The sequence below is a fragment of the Ovis aries genome, chromosome 3, assembly GCF_016772045.2.
Source record: "Ovis aries strain OAR_USU_Benz2616 breed Rambouillet chromosome 3, ARS-UI_Ramb_v3.0, whole genome shotgun sequence".
Taxonomy (NCBI): domain Eukaryota; kingdom Metazoa; phylum Chordata; class Mammalia; order Artiodactyla; family Bovidae; genus Ovis; species Ovis aries.
Window position 1 is genome coordinate 104,806,941 of NC_056056.1, and position 24,580 is coordinate 104,831,520.

General features: G+C 48.3%; 1 protein-coding gene across 2 annotated transcripts in view; it reads left to right on the forward strand.

The window, feature by feature from the left end:
• The first annotated feature begins 310 nt into the window (after positions 1–310).
• Positions 311–24,580, forward strand: part of LOC101117749 (two pore calcium channel protein 1-like) — a 58,768-nt gene continuing 34,498 nt past the window's right edge. The window contains exons 1-7 of one of the 2 annotated variants that reach the window (XM_042248147.2): positions 311–529; positions 12,640–12,728; positions 13,750–13,864; positions 16,391–16,519; positions 23,163–23,279; positions 23,855–23,973; positions 24,180–24,281. In XM_042248147.2, coding sequence (XP_042104081.1) covers positions 455–529; positions 12,640–12,728; positions 13,750–13,864; positions 16,391–16,519; positions 23,163–23,279; positions 23,855–23,973; positions 24,180–24,281 — 746 coding nt within the window. In that variant the 5' untranslated portion in view covers positions 311–454. The remainder of the gene's footprint in view (positions 530–12,639; positions 12,729–13,749; positions 13,865–16,390; positions 16,520–23,162; positions 23,280–23,854; positions 23,974–24,179; positions 24,282–24,580) is intronic. The other variant, XM_060413986.1, reaches the window with a different exon arrangement.

Genomic DNA, 24,580 nt, shown 5'->3' on the forward strand with positions numbered 1-24,580 from the left:
CCGGGCACCTGCCAATGGCAGCAACTGAGTACAGTAAGTCCTTTAATTCTCGCAACAACCCTGGGAGGAAGGTCTTGTTCCTATTGTATCGATACAGAAAGCTAGGCGCAGTCACGCGCCCAGGGCGCACGGCTGGGACCCTTCGCCAGCTTGGCCTCTAGCCCCTCGGATCCGCTCAGCCGCTAGCGTCCCGCCCTCTACCGCCGCCGCCCCGGCTCGGGGCGAGACCGCGTCCCCGCCCCCGGCTCCAGCGCCACTCAGGGGCAGGGCGGGAAGGGGCCAGAGCCGGGGACGCGCCGCGCCCGCCGCCAATCCTCCACCCGCGGGGCCCCGCCGCAGTCACACGAAGGGCCGCGCGGAGCGCGCCAAGCCCGGGCCTCCAGCAGCCGGAGGGCTGAGTCCGCTGCCCGGGGCCCCGGTCTGCCCCATCCCCGCCCCGCGCGTCGCCGCCGCGATGCCCGGGGACAGCCGAGCCGCGGGGACGCCTCACTCGCGCCCGTCGTCCTCCGAGGAGCCGCCGGGCCTGGAGGTAACGGCGCCCCGAGGGCTGGTGGCTGCACGCGGGCGGCAGCGCCCCCAGCCCCGCGTCCGCAGTCCTCGGGCCTCCTGGGTGGAGAGCGACCCCGAGCCCAGCCAGTGCCAGCCGCTGGGAACGAGGGCCCCGAGGTGGAGATGCGGCGGCAGAGCCCCGCCGCCCCCGGGCTGCTTCGGTCTTCTGGGTGCTCGGGTGCGGGAGGCGCCGCGCCCCTGGCCGCAGCCCCGCGCGTTCGGCTCGTTACTGGAGCTGTCAAGGAGGCGGGGGCCAAGCTGGGATCGGCGCTCCGGCTGCGTGTTGGGGGTCCTGTCTCCAGGTGGCGCGGCCCCGGGTCTGGGTGCCCGTGCCCGCCGCACGGCGCTCCGTGGCGGAGGGTCCCGCTCAAGGGAAACGCCCGGGAGGCTGGAGGATGTGGGGCGGGGAGCGCTGCTGTCGCCCTGGCTCTTCGGATCCCTGCGGCCGGGGGGACGCGCTGCGCAGTCGCTCAGCTCCGCTTTCACCCAGACCGCCTGAGCTTGGGAAGACTGGGAACTGAAAAGAGTTCTTCTCGGGCTGTTTCCTTTCCCTGGACAAGAACTCAGCGGAGAGGCAGGCAGGGCGCCAATGGAAAGAGCCTCGGCTCTGATTCAGGAAATTTTAGCTGTGAATGACAAGACGCTGGAAGCCTCTGGTTTCCCGCTTTGTAAGGGTGGCGGTGATAAATCACACCCGTCTCCAGAAGACGGTGTCGGTGAGGCCCAGGGCACCTTGCTTGGCACACGGAGGCGTTTCCTTTAGTCCTGCAAGCGTGTGGGAGGTGATAGGTGGTGTCTCCTTGAGTGTATGGAGAAGTCTTCCCCTTCCTCCCCCCTTCAGCTATGTGGCCCCTGCCACCTGCTCAGGATGGTCCAAGGGGCAGGCTTCTGGGTGGGGTTAAATGCCCTGGTCCCCCAGTGCTCCCTGGCCTACTGGCCTCCCAAGGGGCTTGGCAACTTCCAGCAGGCAGATTCTACCATGTCCCCTGTCCCTTAAAGGGTTAAGCAGAGAAAAGCAGGTCAAGCAGGAAGAGAAGGAAAAGGATTCTTGGTCCCTGGCTCCAACCCAACCCAGGTCTTGCTCCCCTCATTCTGCAAACTGATGACGCTGGCGGTGAGCACCAGTCTTCTGCGGCAGGAAGATCTTTTGAGACTGTCAGGTGTCTCACTGTGTGTTTAATGCTTCTTTGTCAAAATTAAAGCATGTAGAAAAGTCACTGCAGGCCTCCAGAAATGCCAGGAGGGCTGAAAACAGCCCAGAGTCCCAGCTGAGTCCTGAGTGAGACATAAGCTTAACGGATGGCTGCAGGGGCCAGCCTGGGAGCAGGCGGAGCGGATGAAGAGCCTGGTACCAACAGGTCACTGTCAGCAGAACCCTAGTTTCTGAGATAACAGTATTGACTAAGTCATTGAACTGCAGCTCAGCCCTCAGCCACTTGGTACCAATCTGACCTGGTTAACCTTTTTAAAAGTTAGTTTGGGGTCACTTAATAAGAAACTGCCTAGTCACCTGAAATGCATTTCTGCCCTCTCCTTTGAAGCAGTTTTTTAGAACCCTTTTCAACCTAGTGTTGCTTTTGGCTGCCAAGCCAGGCTTCAGCAATATGTGAACCATGAACTTCCAGATGTCAAGCTGATTTTAGAAAAGGCAGAGGAACCAGAGATCAAATTGACAACATCTGCTGGATCATGGAAAAAGCAAGAGAGTTCCAGAAAAACATCTATTTCTGCTTTATTGACTATGCCATAGCCTTTGACTGTGTGGATCACAATAAACTGTGGAGAATTCTGAAAGAGATGGGAATACCAGACCACCTGACCTGCCTCTTGAGAAACCTATACACAGGTCAGGAAGCAACAGTTGGAACTGGACATGGGACAGACTGGTTCCAAGTAGGAAAAGGAGTACGTCAAGGCTGTATAATGTCACCCTGCTTATTTAACCTATATGTAGAGTACATCATGAGAAACACTGGGCTGGAAGAAGCAGAAGCTGGAATCAAGATTGCCGGGAGAAATATCAATAACCTCAGATATGCAGATGATACCACCCTTATGGCAGAAAGTGAAGAGGAACTCAAAAGCCTCTTGATGAAAGTGAAAGAGGAGAGTGAAAAAGTTGGCTTAAAGCTCAATATTCAGAAAACAAAGATCATGGCATCTGGTCCCATCACTTCATGGGAAATAGATGGGGAAACAGTGGAAACAGTGTCAGACTTTATTTTTCTGGGCTCCATAATCACTGCAGATGGTGACTGTAGCCGTGAAATTAAAAGATGCTTACCCCTTGGAAGGAAAGTTATGACCAACCTAGATAGCATATTCAAAAGCAGAGATATTACTTTGCCAACAAAGGTCAGTCTAGTCAAGGCTCTGGTTTTTCCAGTGGTCATGTATGGATTGAGCATTACTTTACTAGCATGTGAGATGAGTGCAATTATGTGGTAGTTTGAGCATTCTTTGGCATTGCCTTTCTTTGGAACTGGAATGAAAACTGAACTTTTCCAGTCCTGTGGCCACTGCTGAGTTTTCCAAATTTGCTGGCATATTGAGTGCAGCACTTTCACAGCATCATCTTTCAGGATTTGAAATAGCTCAACTGGAATTCCATCACCTCCACTAGCTTTGTTCATAGTGATGCTTTCTAAGGCCCACTTGACTTCACATTCCAGGATGTCTGGCTCTAGGTGAGTGATCACACCATCGTGATTATCTGGGTCATGAAGATCTTTTTTGTACAGTTGCTCTGTGTATTCTTGCCACCTCTTCTTAATATCTTCTGCTTCTGTGAGGTCCAGACCATTTCTGTCCTTTATCGAGCCCATATTTGCATGAAATGTTCCCTTGGTATCTCTAATTTTTTTGAAGAGATCTCTAGTCTTTCCCATTCTGTTGTTTTCCTCTATTTCTTTGCATTGATCACTGAAGAAGGCTTTCTTATCTCTCCTTGCTATTCTTTGGAACTCTGCATTCAGATGCTTATATCTTTCGTTTTCTCTTTGCTTTTTGCCTCCCTTCTTTTCACAGCTATTTGTAAGGCCTCCCCAGATAGCCATTTTGCTTTTTTGCATTTCTTTTCCATGGGGATGGTCTTGATCCCTGTCTCCTGTACAATGTCACGAACCTCATTCCATAGTTCATCAGGCACTCTATCTATCAGATCTAGGCCCTTAAATCTATTTCTCACTTCCACTGTATAATCATAAGGGATTTGATTCAAGTCATACCTGAATGGTCTAGTGGTTTTCCCTACTTTCTTCAATTTAAGTCTGAATTTGGTAATAAGGAGTTCATGATCTGAGCCACAGTCAGCTCCTGGTCTTCTTTTTGTTGACTGTATAGAGCTTTTCCGTCTTTGGCTGCAAAGAATATAATCAATCTGATTTCGGTGTGGACCATCTGGTGATGTCCGTGTGTAGAGTCTTCTCTTGTGTTGTTGGAAGAGGGTGTTTGCTATGACCAGTGCGTTCTCTTGGCAAAACTCTATTAGTCTTTGCCCTGCTTCATTCCTCATTCCAAGGCCAAATTTGCCTGTTACTCCAGGTGTTTCTTGACTTCCTTCTTTTGCATTCCAGTCCCCTATAATGAAAAGGACATCTTTTTTGGGTGTTAGTTCTAAAAGGTCTTGTAGGTCTTCATAAAACCGTTCAACTTCAGTTTCTTCAGCATTACTGATTGGGGCATAGACTTGGATAACTGTGATATTGAATGGTTTGCCTTGGAGACGAACAGAGATCATTCTGTCATTTTTGAGACTGCATCCAAGTACTGCATTTCGGACTCTTTTGTTGACCGTGATGGCTACTCCATTTCTTCCGAGGGATTCCTGCCTGCAGTAGTAGATATTGCACCCATCTCACATGCTAGTAAAGTAATGCTCAACATTCTCCAAGCCAGGCTTCAGCAATACGTGAACCGTGAACTCCCTGATGTTCAAGCTGGTTTTAGAAAAGGCAGAGAAACCAGAGATCAAATTGACAACATCTGCTGGATCATGGAAAAAGCAAGAGAGTTCCAGAAAAACATCTATTTCTGCTTTATTGACTATGCCAAAGCCTTTGACTGTGTGGATCACAACAAACTGTGGAAAATTCTGAAAGAGATAGGAATACCAGACCACCTAACCTGCCTCTTGAGAAATCTGTATGCAGGTCAGGAAACAACAGTTAGAACTGGACATGGAACAACAGACTGGTTCCAAGTAGGAAAAGGAGTACATCAAAGCTGTATATTGTCACCCTGCTTATTTAACTTATATGCAGAGTACATCATGAGAAACGCTGGGCTGGAAGAAGCAGAAGCTGGAATCAAGATTGCCGGGAGAAATATCAACAACCTCAGATATGCAGATGACACCACCCTTATGGCAGAAGTGAAGAGGAGCTAAAAAGCCTCTTGACGAAAGTGAAAGAGGAGAGTGAAAAAGCTGGCTTAAAGCTCAACATTCAGAAAACGAAGATCATGGCCTCTGGTCCCATCACTTCATGGGAAATAGATGGGGAAACAGTAGAAACAGTGTCAGACTTTATTTTTTGGGGCTCCAAAATCACTGCAGATGGTGATTGCAGCCATGAAATTAAAAGACACTTACTCCTTGGAAGAAAAGTTATGACCAACCTAGACAGCATATTCAAAAGCAGAGACATTACTTTGCCAACAAAGGTCTGTCTAGTCAAGGCTATGGTTTTTCCTGTGGTCATGTATGGATACGAGAGTTGGACTGTGAAGAAGGCTGAGCGCCGAAGAATTGATGCTTTTGAACTGAGGTGTTGGAGAAGACTCTTGAGAGTCCCTTGGACTGCACGGAGGTCCAACCAGTCCATCCTAAATGAGATCAGTCCTGGGTGTTCTTTGGAAGGACTGATGCTGAGGCTGAAACTCCAGTATTTTGGCCACCTCATGTGAAGAGTTGACTCATTGGAAAAGATCCTGATGCTGGGAGGGATTGGGGGCAGGAGGAGAAGGGGACGACAGAGGATGAGATGGCTGGATGCATCACTGATGGCACATGAGTTTGAGTGAACTCTGGGAGTTGGTGATGGACAGGGAGGCCTGGCATGCTGCGATTCATGGGGTCACAAAGAGTCAGACATGACTGAGCGACTGAACTGAGATGGAAAGCCATTCTGGTGCTTTGACCAATACTTTCAGTTTTGAAATAGAAATAATCCGATGCTAGTGATTCTCTGCCTTACTGCTGGGCAGAATTACCCAGGGAGTTTTTAGAAATGTTTCTCGGTTTGGTGGGAGGTGAGAGGGAGGTTCAAGGGGTAGGGGACATAAGTATACCTATGCCTGGTTCGTGTGGATAGATGACAGAAACCAACACAATATTGTAAAGCAATCAGCCTCCAATTAAAAATAAATAAATTATTTAAAAAAAGAAATTATCTGGGTTTAGACTCTACCTTGAGATTCTGATTTAATTGACCTGGGTGTGGCCTGGGCAATAGTAATTTTTTTCTCCTGATTTTGGCTGCACCTTGCAGAATGCAGGATCTTCCCAGTCAGGGATCAAACCCACACCCTGTGTATTGGAGTGTGGAGTCTTAACCACTGGACCGCCAGAGAAGTCCCAGCAACAGTAATTTTAAAGCTACTAAGTATTGAACGGGGCAGCCAAGGCTGAGAGCCCATGTCCTAGGCTGTTTCCTTGTGACTCTATGTGATTACCTCTTGATACTTCTTTTGTATCAAAAGGTAATCTTGTGCTTCTTTTTTTGTGTTCTTCTTAAACCTGTTCATCCAACTCTTAGATCACCCTGTCTGGGGGCTTTTGGTTCACTGGTGTTCCCTTATAGCAATTTTCAGAGAGGTTCCTTGCAGGAGGAAAGGGCAGTGACCAGGAGGGCTTGGGAAGGTGTTAATTAAATCAGGTAGAGATCAACTCATGCACGTGTCTGCAGTCCTGTCTCATTCTGCGCGACCCCACGGGCTGCAGCCCGCCAGGCTCCTCTGTCCATGGGATTCTCCAGGCAAGAACACTGGAGTGGGTTGCCATTTCCTCCTCCAGGGGAACTTCCCAACCCAAGGACTGAATGTGCATTTCTTGGGTCCTGAACTGGCAGGCAGATTTTTTATCACTGCGTCACCTGGGAAACCCTAAATCAGGTGTGGTCACAAGCTGAAATGTCCACAGGGGCCAGGGAGCAACATAAAAGTAGTGACCTGGATAGGAATAATCCAGCTGGGGAGGGGACTGGGGCTTGTGACCTGGAGGGCACATCCTCCGGACAATGAAGACCACAGCTACCCACCTCCAGTTGGTTGTGCCACGTGGGCTATCAATTGCAAAAATGGCCACACACTCCATCTTGGATCTATTCCCCGTCTGCAACGGGCCTTTGCAACCCCTTACATCAGGAGGTGGAGTCTATTTCTCCAGCCCTTGAGACCACTGGCCGTGAAACTTGCTCTGGCCAGTGGGAGGCTGGCAGATGTGACGCCAGCAGAGGTATGGAAATCACTGGAGCGCTGGTGTGTGTCCTCCAGATGCTTCTGGGGACCCACTGACCACGTAGCAAAGGGCCCTGGCCAGCCTGCTGCGTGCTGCACACAGCCGAGACGTGTGAGTGCAGCTGGTTCCAGACCATCTAGCCCCAGATGACCCTAGAGACCAGCTAAGTTGGCCCTGACTGGAAGGACTGCCTGGCTAACCCATAAAACTGGGGAAAATACTCAGCGTCCCTTCAGGTGACTGAGTACCAGGGCGGGCTGCAAACACTTACAGCAGTGCAACCCAGCCTGGCCAGATGTCACGATCTTTTGAAGAGAAACCAGAAGTTCACATTTCTGTGTTGGCTCCAGCTTTGTAAAAAGTTTGAGTCAGTAGCCAGCATCCAGAAAGCACTCTCTAGGCCGAACAAAACATATCTTCAGGCTGCCCTTGGCCCTTAGGCTGTTGCTTTCTGCATGGAGGCACACGATTTGTTTATACCCACACCAAGTGGTCACTGATATTCTCGCCCTTCCTGCCCAGGTTAGCCTCCGAAGCCATTTCTTTGTATGGAACACTCGCCACACACTTCGAAAGCATCCCTTGGCTGTCTTCCCACATGGAAATGGAAGTTGCTAGCGTTGGCAGTCCTCAAGGAGAAAGAGAAATTTGAGATGGGTCTCCATGGAGGAGGGTGGAAAGGATATTCCTGGCTTTAGGCATGCAAGGGATCAGGCGTGGGCGTGGAGCTGGGAGTGGGACAGTCAGTCCATCAGTTTGGGACAGAGAAGGGGATCCCTGTAGGGAAAGTGGGGGAGCCAAGGCAGGAGGGAGAGGCCCTAAGGGCTAAGCCAGGGGGTTGACGTTTGATTTTGTGGGCACGCCAGGCAAAGTGTTGTTGACTGAAGGTTTGAGTGAGGTGCATGGGGAAGCAATGATCTACTGTATTCTGGACATCAGAGTGCCCTATGGGAGGAGAGAAGGGAGGCAGAGAGAGAGACAGAGAGAGGGGACAGTGTTTCTAATGACATGGGGAAACTGACAAGGAGAAGCATGTTGCTTAAAATTTATGGTAACTTCTCTTTACCTTAAGTTTTATAAATTTTCTTCTATATCTAAATAAGACATTTTGGCTTTTTTCTCTCTTTGATTTTTTTTTTTTTTTTGATGTGGACCATTTTAAAAGTCTTTATTAAACTTGTTGGGGCTTCCCTGGTGGCTCAGTGGTAAACTACCCACCTGCCATTGCAGGAGACTGGGTTCGCTCTGTTGTCAGGAATACCCTCTGGAGAAAGAAATGGCAACCTGCTCCATTATTCTTGCCTAGGAAATCCCATGGTCAGAGAAGTCTGGTGGGCTACAGTCCTTGGGGTCACAAAAGAGTCAGACTCCTGACTTAGATTTAGCAACTAAACAACAACATTTAACTTGTTACAATATTGTTTCTGCTTTTATGTTTTGTTTTCTTTGGCTGTGAGGCATGTGGGATCCTAGCTGCCCAAGAAGGAATCAAACCTGTAACCCCTGCATTGGAAGGTGAAGCCTTAGCCGCTAGACTGCCAGGGAAATCCCTTGGCATTTTTCAAAGCGCCTTTATCAACAGCTTCTGTTTTATCAGGGCTTCTGAACTTAAAGGTTTCTGGAGCTTACAGTTGTTCATTCCACCGGAACTTCTGGACTCCATCTCCCCCTCCCTCCCGGACAAACCTCCTCCCTCTTGCCCTGAGGGATTTAAATTATTCACCTTCCTCAGAATGAAGGCTTACAAAGTGGGGAGGGTAGGAGGAGAAAATGCAAAACTCTTACATATGTTTTTAAGTCTTGGGAAGTGGAAAGGAAATGTCATGGCTCTGAGAAAAGGGAAGGAAAAAAAATCAGGAGAAGTCAATTATTGTCCAAGTGCCATGAAAATACAAAACCTATGAGAAACAGTAGTAAAATGGCCATATTTAGACCAGTGATGTTTTGATCTTGACTGCACATTGGAATCCCCTGGCAGCTTTAAAAGTTCAGCGCTGGGTCCCACCTCCCAGATAACTATGTAATTTGTCTGGGCTGCAAGGTCTTTACAAGAAAATGCTCTGAAGGTGATTGTATTGTGCCTGGGAGGTGAGATCTATTGTCCGGGCAGTCAGCAGTGTCTCCCCTAGACTGTGGCTGCTGTTTTGAGATATGAAGCCACTTTTCAGCTATGTCTGGAGGAATGCCTGATATCCAGTCTTCGCCATTTTCACAGTAGACGTGGGCGTGCATACGTGCTAAGCTGGCTCAATTGTTTCCAACTCTTTGCAACCCTGTAGACTCTAACCCACTAGGATCTTCTGTCCATGGGATTCTCCAGGCAGGAATACTGAAGTGGGTTGCCGTGCCCTCCTGCAGGAGATCTTCCTGAGCCAGGGGTTGAACCCATATCTCTTATGTCTCCTGCACTGGCAGGCGGGTTCTTTACGATGAATGCCACTGGGTAGTGATTCCCAGGTAAACTTGAAAAGTATATGCAGTTTTGGAATGGCATGTCTAACATAAGCCACATTCTTGGGTTGGATGAAAAGTCATTCATTTTACGAGGAGGATACAAATGGGCTTAACACAGGTGAGAAAGCTCCTGTACCATAACTCTGCCTGTTGAGAGTACTTCTTCCCAAGCTCAAATGGGCAGGAGACTTAGAAGTCGTACACACGTGGGATGGAGGAAAGGAAGAAAAGAAAAACCAGAGGACAGAGCAGATGGGATCCTAAGAAGAGATACGTGTCAGAAACAGAATAGCCGTTAAGAATGGGAAGGCTTTGAAACATTAATGTAAGTTAGCTGTTATGAAAGTGTAAGCCTATTTAAAAATGACAGGCATGAGTTTGGCTGGCAAGGGGTCATTTGGATGGGGTGCCATGATGCTTACATATTTAATACAGGGAGTCTGGGTGGGGTCTGAGGGAGGTAGCCCCAGATACCCAGGGGCCAATCGCCTGAGAAATTACTCTGGACACCTGATATGAAGAGGCGACTCATTAGAAAAGACCCTGATGTTGGGAAGGGTTGAGGGCAGGAGAAGGGGAGGTCAGAGGATGAGATGGTTGGATGGCATCACCGACTCAATGGACATGAATTTGCACAAACTCCAGGAGATGGTGAAGGACAGGGAAGCCTGGCAAGCTGCAGTCCATGGGGTTGCAAAGAGTTGGATACGACTGAGCACTGAGCGACTGAACAGTAACAATGTTTGTTTTTTTCCCCATTCTCCACATGGAGGCTGTGTGGATGATTGCCCTCAAATTCGTAGCTGTCCACCTGTTTATATTTGTGGACAAACGGTTTCCCTGGGACTGGAAAGATTTTCTTGTATGTATGTGTGTGTGTGGCATGTGGGATCTTAGTTCCCTGACCAGTGATCGCTAGAGAACTAACCTGAACAGTGAAAGTGTAGAGGCTTAGCACTGGGCCACCAGGGAGTTCCCTCATCATTGAATAATAATAATAATTAATTTGCAGTGGGTCTGAGTCGCGGCATGCAGGATCTCTAGTTGTGACATGCAAACTCTTGGTTGCTGCATGTAGAATCTAGCTCCCTGACCAGGGGTCAACCCCAGTCTCCTGCACTGGGAGCACAGCATCTTAGCCACGGGTCCATTAGGGAAGTCCCTCTTGGAAATAGTAATGCCTAAAGGAGATCCGCCCTGGGTGTTCTTTGGAAGGACTGATGCTAAAGCTGAAACTCCAGTACTCTGGCCACCTCATGCGAAGAGTTGACTCACTGGGAAAGACTCATGCTGGGAGGGATTGTGGGCAGGAGGAGATGGGGATGACCGAGGATGAGATGGCTGGATGGCATCACGGACTCGATGGACGTGAGTCTGAGTGAACTCCGGGGGTTGGTGATGGACAGGGAGGCCTGGCATGCTGCAATTCATGGGGTCGCAATGAGTCGGACACGACTGAGCGACTGAACTGAACACGTATGGATGTGAGAGTTGGACTGTGAAGAAAGCTGATCACCGAATAATTGATGCTTTTGAACTGTGATGTTGGAGAAGACTCTTGAGAGTCCCTTGGACTGCAAGGAGGTCCTACCAGTCCATCCTAAAGGAGATCAGTCCTGGGTATTCTTTGGAAGGACTGATGCTGAGGCTGAAAACTAATACTTTGGCCACCTCATGCGAAGAGTTGACTCATTGGAAAAGATCCTGATGCTGGGAGGGATTGGGGGCAGGAGGAGAAGGGGACGACCGAGGATGAGATGGCTGGATGGCATCACGGACTCGATGGACGTGAGTCTGAGTGAACTCCGGGAGTTGGTGATGGACAGGAAGGCCTAGTGTGCTGCGATTCATGGGTTCGCAAAGAGTTGGACACGACTGAGCGACTGAACTAACTAACTAAAGTGAAGTGAAGTGAAGTCGCTCAGTCGTGTCCAACTCTTTGCAACCCCATGGACTGCAGCCTACCAGGCTCCTCCCTCCATGGGATTCTCCAGGCAAGAGTACTGGAGTGGGGTGCCATTGCCTTCTCCAGAACTAACTAACTAACTAATGCCTTAAAGAGGCATTAAATATTTTCTTTAAAAAAACTTCGGTATCAGAATTCTTTGCTGTCCCAGTGTGATCTTTGGGGAGCTTAATGGAATTTTCTTAAATTTAATGTGTTTATTAAAAAAAAAATAAACTTTTGTTGATGCCAGCTATTTTATAACTAAAATATTATAGCTGTCTAAGCATGCCCTGGGGAACTCTAGTGTTCCTAAAGGTTCAAGATATTCCGCAGAACAATAATTGATATTAGGTTTTCTACTAAAATATTTTTTAACTGCATGAAGGAAAATATGTAGTAATTGTTTAACACATTTATATGATGTTTCTTAGGCTTTAATGACCTCTCTTTAAGACCCCTGAGAATGCATGTGAATCAGTAGATGTTATATTCTTATAGCAGTTAATTCACCTGTGAGATTATTGTTCCACATCAAGTTTTAATCCAAATGTTTTGTTGTTGTTGTTGTTGTTGTTGGGGGGAGGGCAATTTTTAACAACTTCATTGAACTATAATTAATATGCACCAAACCATACTTGTTTAAAGTCTATAGTTTAAGGCTTGGTGTATGAATGTGCTCAGATGCTCAGTCATGTCCAGCTCTTTGTGAACCCATATTCGGCAGCCCGCCAGACTCCTCAGTCCGTGGGATTCTCCAGGCAAGAATACTGGAGTGGGTTGCCATGCTCTCCTCCAGGGGATCCTCCCAGGGACTGAACCTTCATCTCTTAGGTCTCCTGCACTGGCAGGCAGGTTCTTTATTACTAGGGCCACCTGGGAAGCCCAATAGGAACGTAGAAATATACCATTTAAGCACATTTATTAATAGATCTATGCGGCTTCCCTGGTGGCTCAGACAGTACAGAATCTGCGGTGTTACCCAGGTGGCTTTCATCTCTTCCTCTGAGAGCCTGTATTTGAATTTCCGAAAGCTAAGCAGGCTTCTCGCTGCCCAGAAAGCACCTGGAGGCGACCATGCGGCAGCGTTAATACTGGCTCCTCCCTGCGGGGCGGGGGGCGGCACCGGGCCGCGGGCGAAAAGAGGGCTTTCCTTTCGCGCTCAGTGCTTCCGAACAGAAACGCCGGTGTCCTTTCTGGCCCTGACTTGCTCTCCGCTCTCTCTCCCACTGAGGACCGGGAGCTCCTCCTGGCCGCTGCCTACGTCTCGGACGCCCAGTACAACAGAAACGTCCCGTTTGAGACATCCCCTCAAGCCATCAGGTAATTCAAGTGTCCGACTGGCAGCGCTTGAAACAGTGTGAAACCTAGAGGCGCCTGCCCTTCAGCACTTCGTGTTCTTGAAGTTGAGCCCAAACTAAAGTCACTGAATCGACTAATACTTGGAGCAATGTTTGGGGTCTGGCGCGTGGCGTCGGGCAAACCCCAGGGCTGGTGCTCTTCCACGTTTTAGGAGCGCGGTGCCTCGCGCTAGGGCGGCACTCAGCGCACGTGCCAAGGCCAGATAAGCGGGTGCCACCGGGACAGGGAGACGTCCGAGCGGGGAGACGTCCGAGCGGGAAACGCGGCGTCTTTTTCACCAGGTTGTCCTCTTGGAGCTTCCCACGGGAAAAGAAGACGTGTTCTTTTACTTTCGATTGCCTTTTGGCGGGACTCATATGTTCTTTTCATGACAATTCAGCGTTTTCTCCCTAAGCCCCTAAAGGTTGAACTAAAACCAAAGATTCAGCTCAGAATAAGAAAAAAAAAAAAAAAATCTTACCATCAGGACTGAGGTGTCAGTACCTCCAAAGGCAGCAGCGGATGCCTCATACCTGGATGCTGTCTGGCAGGTTTGGGGGATACCCCCTACAGGAAGAGAGCCGTGCGACCGCAGGATCTCTCTGGGTCCACCATGCCGAGATGGGCTGATATATATTATAAATCAGTTAGGCTCCTTCACCATGTAATATTAATAACAGGTCACCCTGACTGAAGGTTTGCTCTGTGTCAGCCCTCCAAAAGTACATCTCAGGGTCGGGGGTCACCAACACCCCACCAGGAGGGTATTCATCCTAGCTTGAGACTGTTAAGAGACTGCACTTTGAGAGCTGGTGAGTTTTTTCGCTGTGAACATTTTGTAGTGCGCGCTCAGTCAAACGCTACCCCTCGCTTCCTAGGATTGAAAGAGTGGTCAGAGCCTGGCCTTTGCAGCTCACCTCCCATTCCTCCTCTTCGAATGGGGCTTGGGGTAGCTGTTTAACTCCTGCTCCTCGCTTGTAACTTCCTCTGTTCTCTGCTCCAGACTTTACCACTTCTATAACCACTGGACGATGCGGGCAGCCACCTACTTCTTCATTTGGGTCGACCTTGCGCTTGCCCTCTTTGAGGAACCAGCCGTGTTCCCGCTCCCTTTCTTGGTAAGCTCTCAGCACAGAATGGCTAATCAGACTTTGTCACAGATGAATTCAGTCGCATTTTTCCCCTCAGATTTTCAGTATGTATGAATTTGGTTTCATTTTTCTTTCCGGGGGAAGGGGTTGGAAGAATTCTATTTCCCCAGCTGATGCTTTTCCTCAGTAAACGTTGGAAGCAAAGTGGCGGTTTTGGGTCCTCTCTGCATACAAGGGCACGTTGGACAGACAAGTGATGTTTGAGGGCATGTTTATTTAATGTTGAGTAGACACTGTGACCATACAGTGTAATATGTGTCTTGTACTTGCCACACTCCAGCTTTTTTCATAGTCATAAGTTATTATTTATAGGTGCTTTGAAGTAAAGCATCAGATTACCCAGCTATTGCAGATGGGTTCCAAGTAATAAATTGATGACCTGCTCACATTAATTCCCAACTCACACTGCTCTCGCCTCTCAGTGTACCTGTGACAGAGACTGTATGACTTGCAAAGCCTAAAATATTTACTGTCTGGTCCTTTGACAGATAAAGTTCATTTGACCCTTGCCTTAAAGAACAAGGTTTTCCTGCCTCCCATGAGTCTGCGGGTGACTGGCTCAACTGGGCAGATTTTTCTCTTGGCTGGGGTAGTGGGTCTGGCAGGCAGCTGGGGGCTCACAGAGAGCCCCTGCTCTCTGCTCTGCTCTCTCTCGGCCTTTCCCTGTGGCTCAGGCTTCTCCCTGTGGATGGGGGTCTAAGAAGGAGCTGCATCCTAACATGCAAGCACCATCAACCTCCGCTCACACCATATTTACCAATGCCCAGGTGCCCAGAGCCCATCACATGCCCAAGCCCTGAGTCAACAGGGGAGGACCCTGCACAGGGAGGTAAAAAATCGAGGTTTGTTGGGTGCCATGAAAGTTGGCAATCTTCCGTGGGTGCTTCCAAGGTTGGTGGTATCCATTTGATGAGGATGTCACAATTAGTGATGTCTCTGGGCAGAAAACTTTTAGCCCAGTGTCTGTCAAAACAAACACCAAACCTGAAGAAGCAGAGCTGTGCGTTCACAGACCTGAACAGAGCTGGTCCCCGCCCTCGCCGCCCGACACTGGACGAGGTGCGCTCCCGTGGATCTCTTCTCAGCCCCTTGCGTCTCTTCTGTGTCCCCACCCTGCTGTTGATTATTGCTCACACACAGCTTGGGCTTGGCTATCTGATCAGCCAGTGTTTGCACTTCACGTCTCTAAAGTCAAATTATGGGAGATGGGTGGAAGAGGGGACGACAGAGGATGAGATGGCTGGATGGCATCACTGATTCAATGGACAGGAGCTAGAGCAAACTCTGGAGATAGTGAAGGACAGGGAAGCCTGGCATGCTGCAGTCTGTGGGGTCACAACTTAGTGGCTGAACAACAGCAACAGCATTACCAAGAAAATCTCATCTTGAGCCAGGGTGTCCTGGAATGCCCCCGGCCCTTTTGTAAGCCTGGTCTTGACAGTAAGTCTCTATAGCCCCTCAAGGATGAACAGGCTGAGAGCTGGACAGTTCGAAGGGGCTGCAGCCCATATCTGAGCCCAGGGCTCATGAGGGCTGGGGTCAGGGGTGGAGAAATTGTGCCACCTGCTGCTTTTGGGGCCCAGAGCCAGCCCCTTCCTCCTTCCCTTGAGAGGTTCATTCCCTCCACCCTCACGGAGCTCTTCTCTCCCCACTGGTGGAGAGTACTCCTGTTAGGGAGGATTTACTGTCTCCTGGCAACCGCAGGCAAAGTATTAATATGAGTTGCACTCACAGACTGCAAAGCTAGCTGCCTGTGGGAGTTTGGAATTGATACCCATAGCTCAAGGAGGAGATGGTCAGGACATCGAGGTGGGTCTGGTAGCATCCAGCGAAATCCGGGCAGCAGGGCGGGAGGGCAGCGATCTAAGGAATGGTCCGGCATTTCAAAACACATCTCTGGAGCGTTGTTATTGGAGACACTGAACTTCTAGTTGTCTGTTCTGAGTATGAACACGGGGAATTTGAGAGCATAGCAGATGCCCATTTCTGCCAATCCCTGACCCCAGCTTTTCTGAGGAAATGCCCTCTGGGGGTCCTCTGCATGCTGATTTACCCACCGCACCCCACCCCTTCCAGGAAACCCTGTCAGTTGGGTCATGGGATTCGTGGTTGAGAGGCATGTTCCGTTTTAAGAGAAAGAAAACATTCCAACCAGTAAGAATTTCGCTGTAACTTTCAGCAATGTTAAGCTAAGTATTAGTTGCTCAGTTGTGTCCAACTCTTTGTGACCCCATGAGCTGTACCCTCCAGGTTCCTTGTCCATGGAATTCTTCAGGCAAGAGCACTGGAGTGGGTTGCCATTGCCTCCTCCAGGGGGCCTTCCTGACCCAGGGATGGAACCTGCGTCTCCCGCATTGCAGGCAGATTCTTTACCATCTGAGCCACCAGGGAAGCCCAAGCAAAACTGAGGGACGTTGCTAAGTCTCACGGGGTGGTGCCAGGGAGTAAGAGAGCATGAAGCCATAGCTCTTGTTTTTTTTTTTTTTGCCACAGGTTACCTCGATAGCAGAAGTGCTCTGTCTGACTGCCTTCTTCGGGAGACTGGTTCACTTTGCGAAAGTCACTCCTCAGAAGGTCTTCTGGAAGGATACAAAAAACATCTGCGTCATGGTAACCATAGTGGTGAGTGCTCGTTACAGAGCCTTCGAGGCTGTGGTCAAAGGCAGAAAGTATGAAAAGACTCGGTAGGTTTGAGTGGGTTCAGGAGAATCACAGATGCTGGGAGAGCAAGCACCAGCGGCACAACTGCCAGAAAACCACAAGGGAAGCGCACATTGGGCAAAAAGTGATGGTGGGAGTATTTTACTGTTTCAAGGGCACTTCCAAATTAAAGGGAAAAGAAACAGAAACTACAGTTTTAAAAACTGTGCTGCAGGGCAGCCTCAGGACAGAGTGGTAGTTCCAACTCTGGCATATATCCTTCCATTCCTTTTTCCTTGAATTGCATTTACACATGTGAACATGATTATTTTGTTCCCTGCTGTGTGTTCATACTTAAGTTCAGGAACATAGTACCTGTATTGTATATACCTATACATAGTATATCTGTATGAATGCTGCCCAGTCATTGAGATTGAAAGATTAATGTATTAATTGACAGTTTCTTAGCTTTTTCATAGTTCAGTGTAGCATAAAGACCAAATAGATGTTTTGATTTTTTTTAATAAAAATGCTCAACTTTTCTATGAAAAGTATGTGCTGAAAATTGGTGATGGCATCTCCTAAAAGAGGAAGTAAATACTAGCAAATATGAAAAATATGTTTAACTTGACTAATTAAGAAATATATATGGGAGGGCATGGATCTTGAGAGGCTAGCCTACTGTGTTCCCCCTTTTCCTGGAAAAGAAATAAAGCCACTCTTTATGCGGCTGCTGCTAAGTCACTTCAGTCGTGTCCGACTCTTTGCGACCCCATGGACTGCAGCCTACCAGGCTCCTCCGTCCACAGGAGTTTCCAGGCAAGAGGACTGGAGTGGGGTGCCATCACCTTCTCCGGCCACTCTTTATAAACCCCTCCCCCGCATAAAGTAACTATACATGAAAGCAACAATAAAAGGCCATGCGTTTGCCTGTAAAGCAATCATAGCAAGATTGAAAACAGTTCAGTCCTTTCATCCCTTCAACTTTGTCATCCCTTACTCTAGGGAAGAAACAGTTGTTTCTTCTGGAAGGCTGGTTAGCAATTCCTTTGGAAAAGCCTTTTGTGTGCAAGTGCTTGCTCCCATATTTCCATTCCTGGGAGTTGATCTTTAGGGAAGAAGGATGTGTTCAAAGATTTATCCACAAGATTGGTCATGGCTGAGCTGTTCTTAGTATTGAAAAATTGGAAACAACTGGATTTCCTGACAATCAGTTCAGTTCTATTCAGTCAATTGTGTCCAATTCTTTTTGACCCCATGGGCTGCAGCACGCCAGGCCTCCCTGTCCATCACCAACTCTCGGAGCTTGCTCAAACTCATGTCCATTGAGTCAGTGATGCCATCCAGCCATCTCATCCTCTGTTGTCCCCTTCTCTTCCTGCCTTCAATCTTTCCCAGCATCAAGGTCTTTTCAAATGAGTCAGCTCTTTGCATCAGGTGGCCAAAGTATTGGAGCTTCAGTATCAGTCCTTCCATTGAATATTCAGGGTTGATTTCCTTTAAGATTAAGTGGTTGGATCTCCTTGCAGTGCAAGGGACTCTCAAGAATCTTCTCCAACACCACAGTTCAAAGGCACCAGTTCTTTGGCGCTCATCTTTGTTTATGGTCCATACATGACTACTGGGAAGACCATAGCTTGGACTTGATGGACTTTTGTTGGTGAAGTAATGTTTCTGCTTTTTAATATGCTGTCTAGGTTTGTAATAGCTTTTCTTCCCAGGAGCAAGTGTCTTTTAATTTCATGGCTGCAGTCACCATCTGCAGTGATTTTGGAGCCCCCCAAAATAAAGTCTGACACTATTTCCATTGTTTCCCCATCTATTTGCCATGAAGTGATGGGACCAGATGCCATGATCTTCGTTTTCTGAATGTTGAGCTTTAAGCCAGCTTTTTCACTCTCCTCTTTCACTTTCATCAAGAGGCTTTTGAGTTCCTCTTCACTTTCTGCCATAAGGGTGTTGTCATCTGCATATCTGAGGTTATTGGTATTTCTCCCTGCAGTCTTGGTTCCAACTTGTGCTTCATCGAGCCCAGTGTTTCTCATGATGTACTCCGCTGCTGCTGCTAAATCGCTTAAATCATGTCCGACTGTGTGCGACCCCATAGATGGCAGCCCACCAGGCTCCCTGATCCCTGGGATTCTCCAGGCAAGAATACTGGAGTGGGTTGCCATTTCCTTCTCCAATGCATGAAAGTGAAAAGTGAAAGTGAAGTCGCTCAGTCGTATCCAGCTCCTAGCGACCCCATGGACTGAAGCCCACCAGGCTCCTCCGTCCATGGGATTTTCCAGGCAAGAGTACTGGAGTGGGCTGCTTTTGCCTTCTCTGGATGTACTCTGCATATAAGTTAAATAAGCAGGGTTACCGTATACAGCCTTGACATACTCCTTTCCCAATTTGGAACCAGTCCATTGGTTCTAACTGTTGCTTCTTGACCTGCACACAGATTTTTCAGAAGGCAGGTAAGGTGGTCTGGTGTGAAGCAGAAGTAGGTGTTTTTCTGGAACTCTCTTGCTTTTTCAATGAGCCAACAGATGTTGGCAATTTGATCTCTGGTTCCTCTGCCTTTTCTAAATCCACCTTGAACATCTGGAAGTTCCCGATTCATGTTCTGTTGGAGCCTGGCTTGGAGAATTTTCCGCATTACTTTGATCGCACGTGAGATGAATGCAACTGTGCAGTAGTTTGAGCATTCTTTGGCATTGCCTTTCTTTGGGAGTGGAATGAAAACTGACCTTTTCCAGTCCTGTGGCCACTGCTGAGTTTTCCAAATTTGCTGACAAATTGAGTGCAGAACTTTCACAGCATCATCTTTTAGGATTTGAAATAGCTCAACTGGAATTCCATCACCTCCGCTAGCTTTGATCGGAGTGATGCTTCCTAAGGCCCACTTGACTTTGCAGTTCAGTCTGGCTCTAGGTGAGTGAGCACACTGTCATGGTTATCTGGGTCATTAGGATCTTTTTTGTAGAGTTCTTCTGTGTATTCTGCCACCTCTTCTTAATATCTTCTGCTTCTGTTAGGTCCATCCATACAGTTTCTGTCCTTTATGGAGCCCATCTTTGCATGAAATGTTCCCTTGGTATCTCTAATTTTCTTGAAGAGATCTCTAGTCTTTCCCATTCTATTGTTTTACTTTATTTTTTTGCACTGATCACTGAGGAAGGCTTTCTTATCTCTCCTTGCTAGTATTTGGAACTCTTCATTCAGATGGATATATCTTTCCTTTTCTCCTTTGCCTTTCACTTCTTTTCTTTTCCTGACAATAGGAGATAAATAAAATATGGTACATGCACATCTGTTACAATGGCCTTATATACACTTATGTGTCTATGATCAAGGAGAGATTACTTCTTGTTTATTAGGTCAAAAGAGCAGGTTACAGTATAGTTGGAACTCATCTTTGTTAAAGGAAAAGAAGAAACAGTAATAGAGCGTCATAGAATGATCTGGAAGGACACCAGCTAAGGGGTTATGCCAAGTGAGGCAGGGTGATGTATTCTGAAATGCTGCTGTGATGGGAGTGGTCCTGGGCGGTGAATAGCTGAGGGCACTTTATAATTAGCATCTCAGCACAGCAGCCAGCCTGCCTCAGCCTAGAGTGTCCACTCTCTTTTCTCACCCTTTCTCAATTTGTTTTGAGTTCCTTCATACATCTGCTGAACTCCTGAAATACACAGAGTTGTCTCTCTGGTCTCATTTTTTTTTTTTTTAGAAATATCTTCACTTCCTATTATTAAAAAATGAACACAGTAAGTCCCCTGCATGCGAACCTGCAACTTGCAAACTTTCAAAGATGTGACCTGTGTTCACATGCCCGGTCGTGTGAGTCGTTCACGTGTCTGGTGTGTATATTGTCATGTGCGTGTGTCTTCTGCAAGTCGGTGTGCTTTTGTGTACTTTTCTGTACAGGACTGTATAGAGTACCTCTGTACGTATCTTTAGTTCAATTCCAAGAGGTCCATGAGCAATCGTAAAGGCAGCAGTGATGTAACTGATACTACTGTACTTTTCAAGGTACTGTACTCTAAGATTAAAAATGTTTTTTTAAATTTTTTGTGTTTGTTTTATCTAAAATGTATTTTATGTGAAAAGTATTATAAACCTTTACAACAGTAAAGCTGTTGCTGTTGCTTAGTCACTAAGTTGCGTCTGACTCTTTTTCGACCCCATGATCTATAGCCCGCCAGGCTCCTCTGTCCATGGAATTCTCCAGGCAAGAATACTGGAGTGGGTAGCCATTCCCTTCTCCAGGGGAGCTTCCCAACCCAGGGATCGAACCTGCATCTCCTGCATTGCAGGCAGATTCTTTACCTCTGAGCCACCAGGGAAGCCCCATAATAGTAAAATACTGTAAAGTAAAGTACTATATAGTAAAGTACTGTGTATAATATTCATATATGAGTGTCTTACTGTACAAGAACCCTAGGTCTGAGATGGGACTTATGACGACATCTTCAGTTCAGTCCATAACATGGTATCGCCTGACACAGGAAGGTGGAGGATGAGATGGATGGGGAAACTTAAAAAAAAGGGAAGAATTGGAAGCGCATGTACACTTTCATGGCCGTGTTTGCTGCATGACCCCCGCCTGGGACAGGGTCGGAAGTCCGTCCTCATCTCCTAAGACTTCCAGCACGGAGCCGTGGCTGTGATGGACGCGTGAGCACTTTTCAAGCCCACGTCTGACCTGGTCGCCGTGCTCTCTTCTCTAGAGCGTCCCGAATCCCACCAGAGAAAAGCCAAAGTCCGTGTCGGAGGCTGTGTGTCCCTCCCGCCGGAGGTCCTCCCCTCCTAGACCTGCACGGCCATCCCTGCCACGCCACCTCCTCAGAGCCCCGCCCCGCGCACCCTCAGCCCCTGTCTCATCCGGGTTTCCTCCGGAGAGCTCTGAGCGCTTTCTCTCTCTAGAGCTGGGACAATGCCTTGCGTGGAAGAGGCACTCCTCAGAGGTGTATGGAGTGAACCGGGTGAGGGTGCAGGGTGCCCCATCCAGGTCTGTCCTGCATTTATAGCCCAAAGGGTCTCAGTCCTTCACCTCCATCAGCCTTATTTGAAATACTTTCTGGGCTCCCCAGGCTCTGGGAATAAGACTTATCTTTTTAGCCTGATCCTCAAATTCACCTGCCCTCAGTCTGAGGTCTTGTCACTTCCTGCTCCCCTCTGCCCCCACTGCCAGGAATCCCTGCTTCCTGAGCATCCCTTTGCTGTGTCTGCCTGCCACGGCTCTTGACTTCTCAGAGTTGTGTGCTTTTAAAGCTTTTATTTGCTTTAAGATTACATCAAAGGGGACTTCCCTGATGGTCCAGTGGTTAAGAATCCGCCTGCCAGTGCAGGGGACCCAGGTTCGATCACTGGTCTGAGAAGATTCTATATAAGGTGGGGCAACTAGATCCACGTGCTGCAACTGCTGAAGCCTGCACGCCCTAGAGCCTGGACTCTGCAGCTAGAGAAGCCGCTGCAGTGAGAAGCCCCTGCACCATGGTTAGAGAGTAGCCCTTGCTCGCTGCAACTAGCGAAAGCCTGAGCACAGCAGCAAAGACCTGTGCAGCCAAAAATTTAAAAATTAATCAACAGCAACAACGAAAGATTGCATCAGGGAGTGCTTCCTCCAGGAAGCCTCCCCAGATACCGTGACCCTTGGTGAGCTGTCTGTCCATCCCTGCTGCCCTGGAATAACCCCTCTGACTCCCTCCAGGTGGTGCTCCGTGCAGCGGCTAGCACCAGCCTCTTTCTGAGTCTGTATTTTCTCTCCCACTGTGATTGAGCTTTCTCAGTCCTCGTTGCCTTGCCTCCAAAGGGACTGATCTAACATTTCTGATGATGGTAGATTATTCTTCTTTAACTTATATTTTTCTAAACTGCTCCGGGACCTTCTTCCTTTGTCCATCCTCAGGATCACCTTAATAAGGATTGATAAGAATTTTCTGTAATCCGGATATTTTTATCCTGTTGTGTGTGTGCATGCTCCGTCTTGTCCAATTCTTTGTGACCCCCTGGACTGTAGACCAGTAGACTGATTCTCCAGGCAAAGTTACTGGAGCGGGTTGCCATTTCCTACTCCAGGGGATCTTCCCAACCCAGGGATCGAACCTGCGTCTCTTGCATCTCCTGCCTTGGCAGGCAGGTTCTTTACCACGGGTGCCACCTGGGAACTGGGCTAGAAAACCTGCCTCATATGTGGAACTGAAGGAAAGTACCACATGGTGTGGACACGTGGTAGTGCTGGTAACTGGCGAGGCTCTGTTACCAAGCCTTCTGGGGTCCAGTCCCAGGCCTGCCCCTCTTGCTGGCTGTGTGAGTGGGGCCTCATGATCTCCCTGTCTGTATGTCAAACATTTCCATCCAGGAGTGGTACCCTCTGCAGGGGGCGTGGAATAGTCTGTGCAAAGCTCACTAGAGGTCATGGCACATGGTGAACTCTCAGAGGCCATGGCCCATGGTGAACTCCCAGATGACAGCTGCTGTTAATGTTCTGCTATGAAACTGGATTATGCTGTTTATGAATGGGGTTCTTTTCCTGTGATACATTGTGACCTTCCTCCTGGGTCAGTGAACATGCATCTGTATGGCACTTCCTCAGTCCTCTCGCAGTACTGACATCTCCACCCCATGTCTGTCACAGCTGACCTTGATTGATCTGGTCATCTATGCGTCCCTGGAAGCTGTTAACATCCGAGGAGTTCGATGGTCAAGGGCCTTGAGACCAGTCTTCCTCATTAACTTCCCTGAAAGTCGTCAGGTAAGGATATGATTTAGGATACACAAGAGGGTGTTTTTTTTTTTTTTTTTTAACTGAAGTGTACTTGAATTATAGAGTTGTGTTAATTGTTGCTGTACAATAAAGTGACTCAAAAAAAAAAAAAGTGACTCAGTTACGCATTTATATGTACATTCTTTTTCGTGTTCTTTTCCACCGTGGGTAGGGTGTGAGCGCAGCTATCACGGGATACTGAGTATAGTTCCCTATACACAGTAGGGCCTTGTTTATCCATTCTCCGCACACCAGTTTGGCTTCCCTGGAGGCTCAGTGGTAAAGAATCCCCCTGCCAATGCAGGAGACGTGGGTTAGATCCCTGGTTTGGGAACATCCCCTGGAAAAGGAAATGGCAACCCACTCCAATATTCTTGCCTGGGAAATCCCTTGAACAGGGGAGCCTGGTGGGCTACTGTCCATGGGGTTGCAAAAGAGTCGGATACGACTTAGCAACTAAAACAACAACATATCCCAGTCTGCATCTGCTAAGCGAGTGGGGTTTTGTTTCAGCAGGAAATTCGCTGATTGTGTGTAAATGAAACGAAGTTTTGTCTTCACAGATCCGAAGGGCTTTCCGAAGCATCCGGAACACGCTGCCCGACATCCTCTACGTGTTCCTCCTGTTCCTCTTCAGTATGATGATTTTCTCCCTCATGGCCTTGAAGCTTTTCGGGGACAGGTGAGCAGGCTACTCCGGAGCTTCCTGCTGGAGATCTCTCCCGTGTGTGTGTTCAGCCTGCCGGTGCCAGAATCGGTCGGCAGTGGCTGTCTTCCCGGTTCAGACCCTGCAGGAGGGCTCCAGCAAGGGGAAAAGGGTGTCGGAAACCACAGCTTCATTTCTGTCTGTGGGCTTTTTTTCACTCTGTGTCACTGATTGCTCTTTAGGGATCTCAGAACGGTGGAAGGGTCGCCGTACTTCACCAACATCCTGGACATAGCGTTTGAGCTCTATGTGCTGGTCACCACTGCAAACAGCCCGGATGTCATGTACGTGAGTCACCAGTTCATATCCACTGACATCTGTTATATAACAGAATCCACTTTCTTAAAAGCCACTGTAGGAGAAAAAAATGGCGATTTTCTGTTTATTCATATTTGTTGTAAAATTTTTATACAGTATTTTTTTTTTGGCCACACCATGTGGCATGCAGGGTCTTAGTTCTCCCACCAGGGCTCCCTCACCCTCAGGGGAAGTCCCTATGTAAATTTAGATTTAAATAGAGAGGGTAGGCTAGTGCCAACACTTGGCACTCTTCAAAAATTTTATGAGGGACTTCCCCTGCAGT